Source organism: Coccinella septempunctata, chromosome 3, assembly GCF_907165205.1.
Source record: "Coccinella septempunctata chromosome 3, icCocSept1.1, whole genome shotgun sequence".
NCBI classification, from domain to species: Eukaryota; Metazoa; Arthropoda; class Insecta; order Coleoptera; family Coccinellidae; genus Coccinella; species Coccinella septempunctata.
The window spans coordinates 41,431,635-41,444,645 of record NC_058191.1 but is presented as its reverse complement, the minus strand read 5'-3'; the positions used below and the strand labels follow the sequence as shown (position 1 = coordinate 41,444,645).

Here is a 13,011-nt window from a genome sequence, read left to right as displayed (position 1 = left end):
GGCGAGCCTCAACAGCAACCGGCCAAAAAAATCCCATACAATTTTAGTTCAATGTCTACGACGAATGAGGAACGTCCTAAAATTTTATGGGATTTTTTTGGCCGGTTGCTGTTGAGGCTCGCCAGTGAGTACGCGCCTTATCAACAGCTGTTATTTTACAAACAAGCCATTGTCTTTTTATTTTCTAGTAGGCGCTGTTGCCAAATCGTAAACTAGAAACGAAGGTAAAAATTGTTTATGGATAGTTGCGTTGATGCCAGATTGTTGAAATTTGTCCAAAAGTATTTATGCGTACAGAAATTCTACGTGAGCGGAGTCACCAGCAGAGCTAGTTTACTGCAGAAATTAATGCAACCAAGAATGTGAAATTGAAAAAGAGAAGAAGAAAATAGGCGAGGTGACATCAAATTTTTGGTTATGTTTTCAAAACAAATAAATGTCAAAAAACTTAACCTCAAATAAAAGGTTTATAATTATAAGCTCCCGACATGTATTCCAATAGAAACAACAATTCAAATCATTCGGATAAACCGATGGGCAAATACGAACAGAAATTGAGTTATATAAAAACTCTCATCCGAGAGTACGTACATGTAAGTCATTACTCCGAGTTAGTTCGAAGGAAAAGTATTAACAACTCTGATTCTAGGAAAACGCGGCGCTGGTAGACGAAATTGATGAAGTTCAAGTGCAAATCCTGGTGAGAAAAGAAGAAAGGAAATTTCTACTCAAGAAACTGTGCGAATTCGAACCTTCAACAGCTAACGAAGTACAAATGTATGCGAAGAAGACTGGGTCTTCAGTTTCAGACATACCCCAACCTACTGTTGAGACAAAAAGAGTTAAAAGGAAACACTCTAGTTCAGCAGAACCTTCTAAGAGCAGAGGAGACACTAAGTCCAGATCCGAAAGAAAATCGCACAATCGAAGGCCCTCTAAAAGCAAGAAACGGGTGGTACCCCCAATACCTCTAGATAATACAGGAAAACCAATATTTCCTATTGATTTAGGACGACTTACAGTTCATTCCCTAGGAGAAGTTATCCCGGAAAAACCTCAGTTTCACACCGAGGAAGTTATATTCCCAGTAGGATATGTATCGACTAGGATATATGGAAGTTTGAAAGATCCAACCGTCAAGTGTATATACACCTGCAAAATCTCTGACTCAAACGATCTTCCAAGGTAAAATATCACTTTTTCTCCAGTCTTCATCTTTTATCATGTTATTTTCTGAATTTCAGGTTCGAAATAGCTTCCGATGACAATGTATCGCCGATTGTTGGTGATACTCCAGATATCTGTCACTCTCTACTACTTCAAAAAATAAATGATTCACTTTCGCTCAACGTTGTGAGTACAAGACCAAGGGGGAACGAGTTCTTTGGATTAAGCCATCCGGTGGTTTTAAATCTTATCCAGAGTTGCCCAGGCACTCGTAAATGCACAAATTATAAGTGGAATCGATTTGAAGTCTCTAGGAATTGTGATGCTCTAATCGATGACAACGACGCTGGGCTTAGTTATGAATATCTGCAGAGGAGTATAAACTTCTGCCGATACAAGATGGCGCCCGATATTCTTCAAAAACCGGAAGGTTTCGAAGATATCAGGAAAAATAAAAATGATATGTATTACTGAATGACCCAAGATGATCTCGCACTTCAGTTCGAATGATAGACAACATTTTCAAAGTTCGGTATAAGAAAAAAGTACTCAAATCAATGATTGCAAACTACTCTTGTACCTGACAAGACTATATTTCGAAAGAATTCGTTTTTGTACAACTCATTTATTTGTGAGAATTCAATTCTTCATTTTTGGATATCAATTTGCATGAATGTTGTATCAACCGATGTTATATTTCTAGAGTGGCAGTACTAGATTAGCCGAGTATTTATCTTAATTTATGGAAAAATCATACTTTTTATAAGGCAATATACTTGTGATAAATATATTTCTCTTATTTTACCATCCATCCAAATATTAAAAATTCATGAGATCAAAAAAAAAATGTCCGCCATTATCCGGAAATCAGAGAAAGCTTTGAGATATATTATTGGAAATTTGGAACGAAAATTCACTCTTTGGGGTATATATGAGGTATGTAAATATTCACTAACCTCGATGCCTGGAGAATAAAATTAGTGAAAACTATTATTTTTCAGTTCTTGATATCTAAACTTTCCAAAAAATTTCTACATTAATCACTCGTCTCACTATAAAAACCACCACCACATATTACCAAAATATTACTTCTGTATCAATGTATTTTCTATGATTATTTTTATGATCCAATCATGAGGGTTCAGTTTTCCGCGAATTTTATGAATAATTCGCGAATCTATGTTCCAGTTGTCAAAACACGCATATTTGGAATTATTTTGACAATTGAAACAAATTCGTCCAAAGTTTACAGCCATTTATCTTCCATTTTAGCAGTGAATAAAAAACCCTTCTAATGAAAAATCATGTTTATTCTTCAATAATAAAAATAACAATATTCACTTCAATTTTCAGTACGTTCACAGGATATTTATGTACAAAATGACTAGTGTGTAGACGAATTTCCAACTGTTTAATTCTTCAGGGTATTTTCTTTGGTTACTTGGCGATGTATCGTTGTTTATATTCAATGAGAACCTTAGTCTATCGTACCATCAGACGCGTAGATCTCTTATTGTCGGCAATCGTTAAGTCGATTATGTTATGAACTGTCCCAATCGAGAAAAATTTCGTTGTATGAAATGCTCTGTATTTTGTGAGAAACGCCTGTTATTGGGGTTTCGAGACACATAAGCATTCGCGAAATGAAATGGACCTTGGGATTTCACATTACAGTTGCCAATTTGGCCGTAGGGCTGTCCAAAATGCAGGTCACGATGTCAACATGGCCGCTGCAGCACCGTGGACACGCATATGACGATTCAAATTGCCGCTCTGACTGAACCTGAAAGAAAATGCCTCAAAAATCACAAATTCTAGTATAAATATCAATTCATGAATCACACATACTAGAAAGAGTGTTAAAAAGTCTTTTCTACAAAAAAAAAATAGGGACTACTGTGGATCTATGGAATGTAGAAAGGTATAGGGTCTTCCAGAATCATTAGCGTGGGCAGCATTTTTTTGGGGGACTGGGCTTGGAAGCTCGATATTGTTTTATGCTTGCTTGGTTTGAAATTATGTCGTTTTATGTATTGGGGGAAGGGTGTGCCCTCCCTGACCCCTACGTATCTACGCCTATGCCCAGAATTCTCAAGTTGGGGATGAATGAAATGAAAACCTAGAACTTGGGTGTGAAATAACGTAATCCTCACAACTAGAATGATCTAACAAACTGAATAATGAAGGAGAAAGAGAATAATATGAACAGATTACTATAAAAAATGTTCACCTTAGCAGACAAAGTTTACACTCGTATGGTTTTTCCCCGGAATGAATTCTTAGATGCTTCGTTAGTGTGCTACTGTCCGAAAAAGCTTTTTTGCAGAGTCTGCAACGGTATGGTCGTTCTCCAGAATGAGTGCGCATGTGCGTTGTCACTGATGAGGACTGAGAGAACCGTCGGTCGCACACTGGACACCTGAAAAAAGAAAAATTGAACATCTACAATACGTCTTTTTTGCCCTCCATATCCTATAGGACAGTAATAGAACACCCTGATTTTCAGACAGCGGCTCATTTTTGACCCACCCTTGAGGAAGTTTTAACTGAACCCATCTTTTTCAGGATTTTTCGAAGGTCAGCTTTCGAGTCGTTTATCTCTCAATAAAATTAACTGAAGATCAAAATGTGATACATATTCTGAAATATCAACTATACTAGTAATAAATCTGAAAACTTTATCCATCTCGGCGCAACCGTTCAGTCTTGACAAGTTTTTAACTGAACCCATCTTTTTCAGGAATTGTCGAAGGTCAGCTTTCGAGTCGTTTATCTCTCAATAAAAGTAACCGTAGATGGAAATGTGATACATATTCTGAAAGAGCAACTCTTCTAGTAATAAATCTCAGAATTTCATCCATCTCGGCGCAACTGTTCGGTCTTGACGAATTTTTAACTGAACCCATCTTTTTCAGGATTTTTCGAAGGTCAGCTTTCGAGTCGTTTATCTCTCAATAAAATTAACTGAAGATCAAAATGTGATACATATTCTGAAATATCAACTATACTAGTAATAAATCTGAAAACTTTATCCATCTCGGCGCAACCGTTCAGTCTTGACAAGTTTTTAACTGAACCCATCTTTTTCAGGAATTGTCGAAGGTCAGCTTTCGAGTCGTTTATCTCTCAATAAAAGTAACCGTAGATGGAAATGTGATACATATTCTGAAAGAGCAACTCTTCTAGTAATAAATCTGAGAATTTCATCCATTTCGGCGCAACTGTTCGGTCTTGACAGATTTTTAACTGAACCCATCTTTTTCAGGTTTTTTCGAAGGTCAGCGTTCGAGTCGTTTATCTCTCAATAAATTAACCCTAGATGGGAATTGGATACATATTCTGGAAGAGCAACTCTTCTAGTAATAAATCTCAGAATTTCATCCATCTCGGCGCAACTGTTCGGTCTTGACGAATTTTTAACTGAACCCATCTTTTTCAGGATTTTTCGAAGGTCAGCTTTCGAGTCGTTTATCTCTCAATAAAATTAACTGAAGATCAAAATGTGATACATATTCTGAAATATCAACTATACTAGTAATAAATCTGAAAACTTTATCCATCTCGGCGCAACCGTTCAGTCTTGACAAGTTTTTAACTGAACCCATCTTTTTCAGGAATTGTCGAAGATCAGCTTTCGAGTCGTTTATCTCTCAATAAAAGTAACCGTAGATCAAAATGTGATATATATTCTGAAAAAGCAACTCTTCTAGTAATAAATCTGAGAATTTCATCCATCTCGGCGCAACCGTTCGGTCTTGACGAATTCTCAAGTGAAATTTGCAATCACGCCAGGATATCTTTTGGATATGCTTCAGGTTCGATTCTTCAGCCTCGATGTAAAATATTTATTCCTGTTTGCTACTTTGGAAATCATAACTATTGGATATTAGATACCTACTAGGATGTAACTGCTACTTACTACAACCTTGATGTAGTTATTTCCTTGAATTTGTCACTTTTTTAAATAATTACTCCTTATGGCAATACTAGAATTCAACACTGTCATCCCTGACGTGTTAATACTAAGTGGATATCTTTGATATTTCCTTCAGGTTCGTTTTTTGTGAATCTGTAAACTGTGAAACTTTCACTTACCGGAATGGTTTTTCCCCAGAATGGGTGCGCACGTGTGCTGTCAAATTGGCCGCCTGCGAAAACGACTTGCTGCAATCCAAACACCTGTAAGGTTTCTCGCCAGAGTGCGTACGCAGGTGCGTCTTCAGAGTACTGGGTCTCGCATAACTCTTGCCTTAAATCAGAACAAATCAGAAAACATTCTCGCGAAAAGCTTGACCGTACTCACCGCATATACGACAAACGTTCGGTTTGTGACAATCGTCATCGATTAGGGTCAATGCGGACGTGGATTTCCTACCGTTTCTGCTCGAAGGAAACGCCATCTGTACGTGAGGATGAGATCTGTAAATATCTTGATTTGAGGTCGGTCTGAAGTCTGCCGTGAAGGAATACGTCGCTCCTCCATAACTTGGGCTCAGAAGCCCTTGGTGGCTGTTTGGGGACGGTGTGATTTGGTGGGGGCTGCAGGCACTCCACTGAACCTGCAAGAAGGAGACCACAAATTAAGAAGAGAGGATGCATCATTTTTCATTCTTCCTCCCTTAGTCCACTCCAGAAGGCTACCTACTCAGCGGAAAGATAATAATTACTGACCTGTGGACACTCAGCAATCGTCTGATAACCAGATACAGCTGGCCCTGAAGATGCGTGGTACCCAGGGGGATGCATAGTCATGTTCATGGACACGTTAACTGACATGCTGGGGAAGAGGGAAGCTGGAGAAGTCTGCTGCGAAGCGTTGAAGGAATCACAGAAACTGGTAGATGCTGGTGGGTAAGCCCCACTGTTTGGAGATAGTAGAACCTGAAAGATAACAATATCGATCCAAATTTTCGAACTACGACTAGGTTAGAAGAAGAAAAAAGTGAATTATGGTGGCTACTCACTTGAGGGTGATGGTAAAGGGCCTGCTGATCTTGGTGGGGATGGACGACAGCATGTTTGAGCGAAAGTAGTACGTCTGCAACGTCTCCTCCTCCACATGGTTGGATTTGGTTGTGTTGTTTGCCGCCATCTCTGAATAGGAAGTTTGAAGATGGTGATGGGCTTGGAGGTCCACCACAGGGTTCTGTCCTACAAAAAATACCAAGAAAGGATGCTTTAGACCTGAAACAGGCTTGAAAACACTTTGATACTTCTGCATAACGTGGGAATATATCTGAAAAAACTTTTCTCTTCTTCAGTAGTATGTTTCAGAGAATGGAAAACCAAAAAATGAGTTCCTATATTCTAGATTTGAGGTTTATTGGACAAGCAGTCAAAAATACAAGTGGGATCTTTTTTCTTTGAGCTCTGAAGGCAACCCAATAAACACAGATACGTGGAAGTAACGTTGAGTTCTTCAAGTAACGCTACGTTGAGAAACCGGCAAAATGTCGTTAGGAAATACGTTTCGTTCTAGTGGTACAGTAACGTAGCGGACAATCTTTTTGGAATGGAAATTCTACGAGAATATAACGTTGCCATTCGATCGAAATAACGTTGCAACAATACGAAATTCAAATGTTGATTCTAAAATAAATATTTATTTTTTTTCTGCCCAGCATCCACTAGTCTGTAATAGTTCCCATTAGCCAACATTATATCTTTTCCCACACTAAATTCATCGAGACAACCGCAAACATCCATCACCGCCGGGATTCGAACCTGCTACCTTTGGCGTCCTACCCTACATCGCTGCCAACGACACCACTGCACCCTATAGTTTTTATTGTAGTTGTAGTGAATATTCCATTAGCTTAAGGCTACAAAGTTCATAACATTATATTTACAATATATCTACATCAACAGTCATCCGCTCAATACATATTCTTTATTACCATTACCAGTCTTTTGAATTGATTTAAATTATAAGCAGATCTCATAACTAATGGTAACTGGTAGAACATACTCAATTCATTATAAAAAAGTGATCGCTATTGCTCTTACAATGCCAAATACAGGACACTCATTTTTTTTCGATATATACTACTTGGCAAGACAAGGAAACGTTCTGTAATAATGGCTACAACAAGGGGATGTTCGTTGCTTTTAATAGAATATACTTTGAGAAAACACCACATATCCACGTTTCATATTCGTGACTGCAGTAACGAGTTGTTGAATGATTTCGTATACAACGTTGATGTAATGTTATTTATTTCCTATTGAATATACGTTGAGGAAGTACGCTAAAGAAACGTTACATATTGGTGACTACAGTAACGAGTTGTTGAATGGTATCGTATTCAACGTTAATTCAATGTTTCTCACTTCCTATTGAATACACGTTGAGGGTGCACTAAAATAACAACGTTTCATGTTAGTGGATTTAGTAACCAGCTTGATCATAAACGTTGATTATATGTGAAATCAACCTATGGTGGAATTTAGGTTTCGAAATAACCTTACAAAATTCAACGAGTAACCTTGAATCAACGCCCCCCACCACATATAAACGTATAATACACGTGTGTGTGTTTATTGGGAAAGAACATCTTTAAGGGCTAAGCAGAAGAAATTTGGCATCGACTCACTTGTAAGCTGCAGGTGAGAAGGGAAATAGACTCGGCAAAGGATCTAGGTCCAATGGCAATGAGAACGAGGCCATATCACTATCTACAGCTCCTCCTGACGGCCAAGGAGCAAAATCTTCTGCACAGGAGGATCCGATCTGCTGCTGTTGCTGTGAAGAAATAATGGTTAAGCAGAAAAAACATTGAATGAAAGAAACTTCTACAGAATCAAAATATTTTTGAATCCACTCTTTTTTATAACTTTCTGAGCCCAACAACAGGTCTGCACATGCAATCCAGACAAAAACTACAACTTCAACAAGTATTCTGTGCACCCAAATTAATTGCGAGTCAATTATCCACTCACCTGCACAACTGAAGGGCTGGGTATCCAGTTGCACTCCAGCTGTAGCCCAAACTGAGGGTTGTTCGGGACATAGCTGGTCTCCATGGCGGGGGTGGCAGGGATGCTGTTGCCCTGGACCGCCTCCGGACCTGCCTCCCAGGCCACCCTGTCGTATATGATGGCCGCCGACAGGGGTTCCGTTTTACCTGTTCGATAACGGGGGATTTATTATTGTAGGTTGATTTTTTTTCGACATGTATCTGCGGAGGATTTTCGATCATGTCCCAATTCGATGCTGAGTTTGTTAGAGTGAAAGTATGTGGTTTTGGGTATCAGATTCACATCGTTTTATGTGACGAAAAAGTAGATGTGTTTGTTGTATATAGGGTTGATTTTGTGTATACGTTGGTAAAAATGTCATATTAAGCGAAATTTTGGGTTTTTCTCTCATTAAAGCGACTTTGGAATAAACCACTCAATCTCACAATCAAGATCTTTTCTCGAAACAGGGTTTCAAGATTATGTTACCACTAATACGTATAAATATAGGAACGCTAAGAGTTTGCTACGGTAGATTTTCACTTCCATCTTCGAAAGGTAAAATGAATATTTCGACAAAAGATTAGTATTGCTTGCAAAACTATGGAATCATTTCGTATTGATATTACTTATCTCGGTTGTCCTGAAAGGAATCGTTTCTGAGATACAGCTTGTCCAGAATATAGTCAGCAGTTCATTTATCTACTACAATAACATTTTCATTTGGTACCTAACAGGATAAGGAAGGCTTAAGGCGAACAATTTTTTTGAATATTCCATAAATATTCCATTTATTAATGCATTCGCATTCTGAAAAACTGAATAAATCGAAAACTGAGACAGATGTACCCTTAACGAATAATTATACAGGGCTAGTCTTTGACTAGTACAAATATTTCAACAGTAGATTCTTGAGGTCAAGAGAAACACTTTTTTTCCTATACCTTAGAATTCGGCCATGATAAAAAGATATAGCCATTTTAAGTTTTCATATTTAGCTATGCCCCCCTGGAGAAACAAAATTCCCTTCAGAATAATAAGCTAAGATTATGACACTACACATCTGTGAATCTTTTAAACAGAGTTGCATTCAGCCAAAGTACCCAATTTTCCGAATATCACAGATATTTTTATTTTTGAACATCGAATTACTCGAAAACAGCTCATTATACGAGAAAATATTTTATGAAACGTTCAAATAATCATTAGATAGCGTCCAACTTAGTTTCAAGAGTTGGGTTCTTTGGATTTTTGGTATTTTTATGGTACGTAATGGTCATAATGAGAAAACTGGAAGACGTGGGTGATATCTTGTATTCGAAAGAGATTCATAAAATAATTGAAAGACTATAATCCTTAATTCATTTCCTTCGATGAAACCGTTTGTGAGATATAACTAAAAATTACATTTTTTCGTGGGTTTTCAACAACCTGTGTCTTTTAAACCGAGCCGATTCGGAAGAATTGTGAAGGAAAAAAGTGTTCTTTTTGACCTCTTGAATATACTGTTGAAATATTAGTACGAGACAACTTTGATATCTCTAGAATGAAACTTGATAATATTTTGTGTATAGTGTATAGAGATTTTTATTCTGTATGAAGTTTGCCGTGTTTTTTGAATAATTTTTAACGGCTTATGATTTCCTTTTTCGTATTCTCTTTTCCGCAGTTTCATGGGTAGTCAGAAGTTCTTACTTTTTTTTATTTTTTGGCCATTTTTGATGGATTGTCACTTTTATATCTATGGGAGATGATTCTCCAACTTGAGGATCTTGTAGAATGTAGTTGGTTGGTGTTCCCCTACAATGATATTCATGCACCTACTAGATGAATTTAAATTGGAAGATAATTCTAGCTTGGGGTACTCACGCTAGGTATCTGTTGATAAATTATTTTTTCTCAAGAACCGTTGATTTTATGAAGAGTACTTATTTGATCAAAATAAACCTATCAAAATGAAGCTAAGTATCAAAAATTAGTGGATGGTATAATATGAATTTTCTTGCGAGACAAATTTTAGAGGTCACGTTTTCTACCCCTTGCAATTATAGAGAAACACCACCAAAACTTTTTTGATTGCCTACCCGCTTCTATTGAAAATCTGCTCAATTTAATGTCTGGATGTTTTCTAAGAAGAAAAATTGCTTGTCAGGTGCATACCATATTAAGGAACTGTATATAAGCAAATATCTAAGAAATTATATGAAAAACGTACACCATTTTTTGGCAAGGAATAACCTTTTGAATTTCATTTAAACCCTGATATCTTAGTTCTTCTTGACTTTTATTTATTTGCATTCTTTTCCACTTCTCTTTTTTCATTTGTTTCATATCTGTTCGGTATGAAGTTCCTTATTTTATTGTAATGGGATCATTTCAAAACCAACTAATCAAATGTTGAACTCACCGTGCGAATAATACAGCTCTGCCAATCGTTCAACTGACACATTTCACAACAAATCCTCCGTAAAACTTCAGCAAAACCAAAAACAACGCGCACTTCAGCCGTGGTTCCCCGTACAAAACTAGCACCATACTTTCCCACTTTTTTTTTCAAAATCCAACCTCGCGCAGTCGAAAAATTTTCAAAAGAGTCAACCTTTTTGAGGACAATTCTCAACGTACACCTTATCGATATCAACCGAGATCAACCACCGGAGTCATTCGATCTCTGCAGATCAGATCGGTGTCCGATAGTGTGTGTCGATGACTGAATTAGTCCAACGTTGATGAAGTGACCGGGACACCCCCTCGCCCTCGGGGGTGTCATCTTTTGTTTCACATGCAGAGTGTATGTTACTGGTGCGCTGCGATGGAGCGTGAAGATCGGACTGATGATTAGGGATGATTTTTTTATCGTCAGGAGATTCGGTGGGATTCGTAGCTTTCATTGAGGATGGAAAACAACGTCTTCGCTTCCTTATCTACAGGGTGTCCCAGGATTAATGGGAATAAATTTGAATATAAGTTCAGAACCTCGAAAAAAGACGAAAAGCAGTTTCCATGAATGTATTTTCATACCAAACTAGAATCTATAAAACAACTTTATTGCACTCCATATTCTGGAAAACTAATAATTTTAGGGAGGTCTAACCTCCAGCCCGGCACAACCGTTTGATCTTGAGGAAGTTTCAACTGACCAAATTTCGAGTCGCGTATCTTCCTAAAAAATTATCGCAGATCTAAATGTGATACATATTCTGAAAGAGCAACTCTTCTAGTAATAAATCTGAGAATTTCATACATTTCAGCACAACCGTTCGGTCTTGAGGAACTTTTAACTGAACCCAAATTTTTGGGAATTTTTCGAACGTCATCTTTCGAGTCGTTTATCTTCCAGAAAAATTAACCTAGATCTAAACGTGATACATATTCTGAAAGAGCAACTCTTCTTGCAATAAATCTGAGAATTTCATCCATTTCGGCACAGCCGTTCGGTCTTGAGAAAATTTCAACTGACCCCATCTTTTTGGACATTTTTCGGGGGTCAATTTTCGAGTAGCGTATCCTCTAGGAAAATCATCGTAGATCCGAATGTTATACATACTCTGAAAGAGCAACTCTTCTTGTGTTAAGTTTCAAGATTTCATGCATCTCGGCGCAACCGTTCGGTCTTGACGAGTTCTCAAGTGAAATTTGCAGTTTTCGAAAAATGCCATTTCCAAGATGAAAATCTAAACGAGGAGAGATAGGCTTCCGAAATTGCTAGCAATAGATTCAGCGTGTCAGAAAACCTATATATTCATACCAAAATATCAAATATCTGGCCCTGTTTAGGAGAAAATAATTTGTTTTGTTTTTTCAATTTTCATTTTCGAGTTGACTTCGAAGAGCTCTCTGGAGTACAATTCTCTATTGAATCATCAACTGTTTGGTTTTCTAGAATCTTCAAAACAACTTCAATGCACTCCATATCCTAGGACAGTAATAGAACATGCTGATTTTCAGACAGAGTAGCAAAAAATCATTTTAGGGAGGTCTAACCCCTTGCTCATTTTTTACCCAAAAAATGGAGATTTTCGAAAACGAGTTATTGTGCTAGGGTGGAAGCCTAGGCAACGCTAATTACAAAACCGGAAATCCTAATTGGATCAGATGAATATAACACGAGATATCGTAGACTGAAAATTGCAATTTTTGAAAAACGCCATTTCCGAGATGAACATCTGAACGAAGGGAGATAGGCTTTCGAAATTGCTCGCAATAGATTCAGCGCGTTCGAAAACCTATATTTTCATACCAAACTTTCAAACATCTTACACAGTTTTGGAGAAAATGAATTTTTTTGTTTTTCCACTTTTCATCTTCAAGTTGACTCCGAAGAGCTCTCTGTAGTGCAATTCTCTATTGAATCAACTTTTTGGCTTTCTAGAATCTTCAAAACAAATTCTATGCACTCCATATCCTAGGATATGGAGATGAGATGATAGAACATACTGATTTTCAAACAGAGTAGAAAATAGGTCATTTTAGGTGGGTTTCAGCCCTCGCTCATTTTGGACCCAACAAATCGAGATTTTCGAAATCGATTTTTCATGCTGGATTGAGAGCCTCGCCAACTCCGATAAGATATCGCAGATTGAAATTTGATTTTGGAAAATACCAATTCAACGATGAAAATCTAAACGAAAGGAAGTAACAATAACAAAGGGTCCACTCACGACTTATTCAATTCTGGCGCGAAAAGTTAGGCTCACTAAAATTGAAAAAACTCGACAACTTTACACCCTTTGTGAGGGTGCACGACACACTCTTCAGTTATGCTTGAAGAGTACTGTAATTGAAAATAAAAATGGTAGGAAATACATACCGAAAATATGAACTTTTGTACTTTCTACTCACTCTGTATATTATTATTAATATTATCGTTTTTCCGTGTAGTCATTC

At 37.4% G+C, this 13,011-nt stretch overlaps 2 protein-coding genes across 2 annotated transcripts; one reads left to right on the top strand and one right to left on the bottom strand.

Annotated features, from left to right (window-relative positions):
- Positions 1–438: 438 nt before the first annotated feature.
- On the top strand, positions 439–1,955 carry LOC123309386 (transforming growth factor beta regulator 1). The gene is made up of 3 exons (XM_044892481.1): positions 439–593; positions 650–1,185; positions 1,245–1,955. Exons 1-3 carry the CDS (start codon positions 489–491, stop codon positions 1,639–1,641), a joined length of 1,038 nt encoding a protein of 345 aa, XP_044748416.1. The 5' UTR covers positions 439–488; the 3' UTR covers positions 1,642–1,955.
- Positions 1,956–2,513: 558 nt separating this feature from the next.
- On the bottom strand, positions 2,514–10,716 carry LOC123309798 (protein glass-like). The gene is made up of 9 exons (XM_044893069.1): positions 10,532–10,716; positions 8,107–8,291; positions 7,761–7,909; positions 6,132–6,318; positions 5,839–6,048; positions 5,471–5,726; positions 5,263–5,416; positions 3,398–3,586; positions 2,514–2,950 (listed from the first exon to the last, which is right to left on the bottom strand). The coding sequence occupies exons 2-9, from the start codon at positions 8,188–8,190 to the stop codon at positions 2,878–2,880; spliced, it is 1,302 nt and encodes a 433-aa protein (XP_044749004.1). The 5' UTR covers positions 8,191–8,291; positions 10,532–10,716; the 3' UTR covers positions 2,514–2,877.
- Positions 10,717–13,011: the final 2,295 nt, after the last annotated feature.

Coding starts and splice junctions, on each gene's coding strand:
- LOC123309386 (XM_044892481.1), top strand. CDS start 489: ATGTATTCCAATAGAAACAACAATTCAAATCATTCGGATAAACCGATG. Junction 594..649: donor TCATCCGAGAGTACGTACAT/GTAAGTCATTAC, acceptor CTCTGATTCTAG/GAAAACGCGGCGCTGGTAGA. Junction 1,186..1,244: donor GACTCAAACGATCTTCCAAG/GTAAAATATCAC, acceptor TCTGAATTTCAG/GTTCGAAATAGCTTCCGATG.
- LOC123309798 (XM_044893069.1), bottom strand. CDS start 8,190: ATGGAGACCAGCTATGTCCCGAACAACCCTCAGTTTGGGCTACAGCTG. Junction 5,727..5,838: donor CGATTGCTGAGTGTCCACAG/GTCAGTAATTAT, acceptor TCCTTCTTGCAG/GTTCAGTGGAGTGCCTGCAG. Junction 5,417..5,470: donor GAACGTTTGTCGTATATGCG/GTGAGTACGGTC, acceptor TTCTGATTTAAG/GCAAGAGTTATGCGAGACCC.